General features: G+C 67.8%; 1 protein-coding gene across 1 annotated transcript; it reads left to right on the top strand.

The window, feature by feature from the left end:
- Positions 1-376: 376 nt before the first annotated feature.
- On the top strand, positions 377-5,664 carry H696_03839 (hypothetical protein). The gene is made up of 8 exons (XM_009497698.1): positions 377-2,021; positions 2,182-2,238; positions 2,336-2,596; positions 2,688-2,883; positions 3,011-3,315; positions 3,537-3,759; positions 3,895-5,415; positions 5,559-5,664. Exons 1-8 carry the CDS (start codon positions 549-551, stop codon positions 5,618-5,620), a joined length of 4,098 nt encoding a protein of 1,365 aa, XP_009495973.1. The 5' UTR covers positions 377-548; the 3' UTR covers positions 5,621-5,664.
- Positions 5,665-5,974: the final 310 nt, after the last annotated feature.

The raw sequence follows: 5,974 nt of genomic DNA, 5'->3' as shown, positions 1-5,974 counted from the left end.
CCCCCCCTGTGTGCTCCTCTGTGCTGCGTCCTGCTTTTCTCCCCTCACTCGTCGTGTGGGATCTCCCCGGCCCCCGGCCTGGGGAACACAGGCGACTGGCAATTAGACCCCCACGGCCAGCTGCCAACGAATATACCCCGCACCCGCATTCGTTGTTTCGCGAGGCACCGACCGGCCGCAAACGGGATCGACCCGATCGCGGGCGGGCGTACGTGCGCGCGCACAGACAAGGGGGGCAGGCTGAATCGCAGGCCCGGGGGAGCCGGGCGCCCCCGGCCGGCCGCGCCAGCAGATGTTGGGCGGGTATTTGGGCGAGGCCGGGGGCGGGAGGGCTGCTCCCAGCGAGCCGGGCCCTGAGAGGGGATTTTCCTCACAGATCGTCTTCTTCCCCCCCCCCCCCCTCGGTCAGGCTTGCCTTCCTTCCTTCGCCCCCTTTCCCCCTCGTTCCTTGCCTTGCCTGCGCCATCGCCTCTCTGCTCGCCGCCCCTCGGGTTCTCCCTTTCCCGTGTCCCGCCGGTTTTTTTCTTCTCCGTGGCAGACGCAGCCCCATGTCCGGCCTCGGCGAGCGTGGCCGCGGGGCCCTGTCGAGCATTGCCGAGTCGGCCATGCGGCTGCTTGGTGGCGTGCGGGGTGACCGCCGGCCGACGGTGCGGCCGCTGGCCGCGCATAAGGCCTCGGCCAGCCAGTCGGCCAGCCGGCCGGCCAGCCCGCGGCGCATGCGGCCAGCCATGCCGCTGGCAGGGCCGGCTCCTGGGCCGATGCCTGCTGACGCGGTTTCACAATCTACCACCCGGTCGCCACTGGACGCGGCCCTCGAGGAGGCCTTTGCCGGGGCCTTTTCCTCCCCGGGACGTGTGTTCCATCTGGCTTGGGCCGACTCGACCGAGCCCGGCCTGCGTGTGGTCTTCCTCAATCCGTCAGTCAGCTGGGCCCCGCTGGGGGAGCTGCTTGGTGGGGCTAGCGTGGGGCTGGATTTCGGCGCTCTACCCGACATGGGCCCCCAGCCGCACGGGTGTTTCCTCCTGCTGGGGCCTCCGCCGGGGTTTGCCGAGGACCTGCCCTCGGCCACCAGCGCCAGCCCGGGCCGCCCCGGGCCGGACATCCCGGCGGACGTTCTCCAGGCACACCTGGATGCCGATGCGGCCTCGCAGCTGGCTCGCCAGGCTCGATCCACGGCCGTCTTTGACACGGGCACCGGCGGGGAGATGGGCCGGACCACTGCCCGACCCTTGGAGACCGAGGACCCGGCGGGCGAGGACCCCGCGGCCGAGGAGGCCGATTGCCTGCCCCGCTGCTTTCCACTGCACTCCACCGAGTGCCTGATCCGCGTGGCTGGCACCCCCGGGGCCGGGCTCGTGGAGAGGGCCGACATCACCATCGCGCCGTCCTCCGATCGGCAGACTCTGGTGGGCACGGTGCCCCTGGTGGGGCTTGTCGGCCGGCGGGTCAGACAGGGGCATTGGCCCGGGGCGGGGTCCCGTGCGCCGGCCTCGCCCTGGCCCATGCCCGGGCCGGGGGCCGGCGTGGCGGCCCCCGGCTTTGGCCCGGCCACCACGCCCCCGGTGGCCGGCTGCACCAGTGTCCTTTCCCAAAGCGTGCCTCTGGTCCAACTCCAAGGGATCACGCCCTGCTCGGCGAGCCTTTCGCGCTATGTGGCCCAGTCCTTCGGGCGGATTGTCCGGGCACTCGGCCGCCGGGAGGTCGCGCTCTTGGCCGAAGACGTGGCCTTGGTGGTGCTACGCGCTGGCCATGGTGAGGGTGCTTCGGCCCCCGGGCCGGGCGCCTTGCCAGTTGGGGTGACGCTCTCGGCGCAGCGCCTCTCCGGCCGGCCTCCCGGGCGGCGCGCCGACGTCCTGGAACTGGTCAACTGGCGCCCGGCCATGGTCCTATCGTTGGACAGCTTCGCTCAGCTGTTCGGACTCCCGGCCGAGGACCTCCCCCAGCAGTTCCGGGCCTTGGCCGGTGCGCGCGCGCGCGCCGTGCGATCGGCCATCGATCGCTTTGTTCCCCTGGAGCACATGGTTCGTGCGGCGCCTTTGCGCGGCCGGGATCTTCCTGGCCGATGTGTGTCCTGCTCGCCTGGTCCTGCCTTGGCCTGGGTCTGCCCATCCGTGGTACTGACTGGTTTGCCCTTGCGGCCGTGCGGCCCTTGCCCACCCTGCCACTGGTGCCCTGGTGCAGGACCTCGGCATTGGCGTGTGCTCGCAGTATGATCTGGTCGGGTCGTTGACTCCACGGGTGCGTATGGGCGCCATGTGTGCAGTTCGCCGAGGGGGGTGGGGGACCTTTCGCGGCTCCCCCGCGGCCCGGCATCCGCCTCTAACTTTCCACCCAGCCCGGCCTGCCAGTCGGCTCGAATGTCAGCATCCGCCTCGAGTGGATCACGCAATCCGTGTCGAGTCCCTTCTCCCTGCGGGGGCTTGGGCCAGCCATTCGCGAAAGCTGGTCCGCGGGTTCGAGGGATTCAGCAAGGTCGACAATGGCCAATGCCCCGGTCCTGCCGCTCAGCGGCGAGCACGTAGCCCTGACTGGCGCCCTTCGCCGGCAATTTTGCGTGGACCTCAGCACGCATGGGGTCCCGCCGCGTCTGGCCACCGTATGTGCTGCTTTCCCTTGCCCGTGTGAGCTTTAGCCCCTTTCGTTCGGTCCCTGACGGTGCCCCTGACATGCTCCCTGGGGGGGTGTAGATCATGCGCATTCTCCCCTTCGGGAGTGATCCCTCCCTCTCACCGGTGGCCCGGCTCTGGGGCCGGGAGTTCGCCCGACTGGGGGAGCTCCTGCAGCAGGAGCTCGAGCAATCGGAGGGCACGCCAGTCGGTGGCACTTGGCACCGGCCTCCCGATGTCCCGGCCTTTGGCCTCCTTCTGGATCGTCTATTCCCTGGTTCGTGACCTTGCGGGCAGACGTGTATGCCTGCATGTGTGCATACGTGCACGCACACATGCATACGCACACACACATCGAAGTGATTTGCTCATCCATTCTGACGCTCATCCGCTTGCCCGTGTAGATACTCCCCAAAGTGCACTCGTGGCTCGGGAGAAGGCCTTCCTTCTCCAGAGGCTGCCAGCACCCGGCACCGGGGTCGCGCACCCCGGGCCGCCGTATGTCGACCCGGTGGCCGGATCCTTTGCTCCTGGGGACTTTGAGCTCACACGCGATGTGGGTCCAGTTGTCTGGCCCACCTCCCGACCAAACCTGGACCTTTGTGACAATGTGTGGGAGCTCTGCCTGCAGGCACGGGGCGTGGAGGACTTTCTGGAGATCCTCGATCGGCTGGGTGAGTGTGCCGACACCGGCTTCCTGGGTGGCTTCGTGCGATGACTTCCCTCTCTCTCTCTCTCTCTCTCTCTCTCTCTCTCTCTCTCTCTCTCTCCCGTCCTCCCTTACCTGTGTCTCTTATGCTCACTCCCGCCCTTCCTCATTTTCCTTCTTTCTCCTTCTCTCTCTCTCTCCCTCTCTCTCCTTGCCTGCCTTACTGTCGCCCATGCTGACACGCTCGCTTGCCCCTTTCTCCCGCTCGCCTGGAACCTCAGCTCCGCCCTGATAACCGCACGACCCTGGCCGGGGCGCTGCGCGCATTGGCTCCCGAGTCTGCGAGCCGCCTGCTGCGACTTGACAGCCTGTCAGTCGGCCGGCCGGCGGCTCTTGCCTCCTTCTCCGCACGCCTGGCCTACTGCCGGTCGTACCCCCTAACTTGTCTCATCGACCTGGGCATCGCCAAATTGACGGCCGACTGCCTGTGGCTGCTCATGGAGGGTGCGCGGAAACATCGCACTTGTCTCCCTCCTCGCCCACCCCGCTCCGCTCCGCCCCTTCGCCCATGCAAACGCGTAGGCATGTTTCCATCAGGACACTGACATGAGGAACCCCCCCCCCCTCCTTCAACCCCAGCCCATGAGGGGCCGCATTTGCCAGCTGCCTGTCTCGGGACATTGGGCCTGACTTCCCCGCGCCGGCCACTGCAGTTCCGCCGGCTGGAGCTCCTATCGGTCATCTGTCGCGGGTGGCTCCTGTTGGTGGAAGGGGTTGGCATCGGCCCCGGCGCCGGACGCAGCAGCGGCAACAGCAGCAACACCGACAGCAGCACCATCAATGCCGGTGGCAGCAGCGACGGCGGCAATGTCAGCGGCAGCAGCAGCAGCAGCAGCAGCAGCGGAGACGGCGGCGGCGGCGCGAAGGCCAGCAGTGCCGATGGCCCGCATGCAGTGGCACGGTCGGCATTGGCCTCGGTTGTCAGCTACACCCTGGCCGTGGACTGGGCCTCGGCCGCACTGGATCTGGCATTGGATCGGTGGCGGGCATTGGCACTGGCGCTGGAGCTGGCGCGGGCATTGTCCACCGGGCCGGCGGCCTGCCGGCTGACTCCGGCGCGGGCTCTCTGGGCCGATCTGGCCACCGCCTGCCGGGGGGCCCTCGAATCCGGGGATTATTGCCGGTTCCTGGGCGAGAGCGAGCGCTTCCTGGCGGCCGATCTGCCCGAGCAGGCGTCGGCTGGCGGACCAATCGAGGGGGCATCTCTGAGCCACTTGAACTTTGTGTGGCAGGCGGCGCATGAAGCGGTGGAGCTGGTGCTGGCTCGGTCGGTGGCCGATCTGGCCGGGCTTGCCACTGCCGACAACCATGTGGCCACGCTGGCGGCCGTGGCGGCGACCGAGTCGCTGGCTTGGCACACGGGGCTCACATCGGCCGTGGCTGGCTGCCTGGCGGCTATGGCCGAAGCCCAGGGCATTCAGCCTCCCTCGGGAGCGGCGGTGCCCGGTCGGACATGCCCGCTGGCCGGGCGCCTGCTTGCCCTGCTGGAGACCGCGCTCCAATCACAGGGCGGGCCTGATCTGGCAATGCTCCTGGACGAGGAGGGCCTCGATGCGTTGGACCATGAGGCGGTGGCTCACTTCATCGAGGGGGTTCCCTCGCCCTCGGAGCATGGGCTGCTGGTGCACTTGGTGGATGTCCTGGAGGCCGGGCCCGGTGGCAGTGGTGGTAGCGGCGGCGGCGGCGGCGGCGGCGGCGGCGGCGGCGGCGGCGGCGGCGGTAGGGGCGGAGACTCCGGCTCGGCCTTCTCGCCCTCGCCCGAGGACCTGCTGCAGTTTGTCCACCGGGCCACCCTCGGCCGGGAGGCCACCAGCATACAGATGATCTTCACCCAAAGTGGCCAGCCGGCTGGCGCCGGGAGTTCCATCCAAAGCCCGGCCAAGCGAATGGTGCGCTTCAGCCGGCGGGACCTGGTCTGGACCGGGCAGGATCCGCTGTGGGGTGGCGCTGGTGTGCCCGTGGGTAGCGAAACGCTGGCGACCATGGGCGATCTGGATGCATTCGACAGCGACGTCGTGGAAGAAGGGGCCGACTCGGAGGATGACGAGCTGGCGGCGATGTCGAGCTTGGCAGCCCCGCTCGATGAGGGTCGCCGGGGTGGTGCGTGCATGTCTTCCACATCGGTTCTGCTTTGTGAATCGTATCCTGTGTGTGTGTGTGTGTATGTATGCCTGTCTGTCTCTGCCTCTCTAACCACGCCGGAGCCCTCCTCTCGTCCCGCCCCGCTTTTTCATGTCGCAAAGGAACTGATTGGCTGGTGAGCACCGGAACAAGTCGTATCCGGTGCTGGTCGGCGATGTCATAGCACCATGCGTATCTCCTCCAATAGATGCCCGTGCTTTTTCCCGATGCATGTGTGTGTGTGTGTGTGTGTGTGTGGACTTTCAATTCTTAAGATGGCAGGAGAAGTGCGAGGAGGGGGGGGGGGGCTCCCCCGGAGGGAGGTGATTGCACATCCCCGTGGCGGGATGGACGCGACAACAGGGATGTCGGGCCCAAGAAGAACGCCAGGGATGAATGATTGTAATAATCAAGTAATCTCGCAACATTTCGAGCCAATGAGACACGGCGCCAGCGCGGGGCTGACAGCCTCATCAGAAGATACATGTTGCTGGGGTTTCTCCCCGGAGCGAGGGAGGAGGGCGAGAGTGGGGCGGGG

The sequence above is a fragment of the Fonticula alba genome (assembly GCF_000388065.1).
Source record: "Fonticula alba strain ATCC 38817 unplaced genomic scaffold supercont2.6, whole genome shotgun sequence".
NCBI lineage: Eukaryota > Rotosphaerida > Fonticulaceae > Fonticula > Fonticula alba.
The sequence above is the reverse complement of the archived record's forward strand: the minus strand, read 5'-3'. Positions and strand labels throughout refer to the sequence as shown.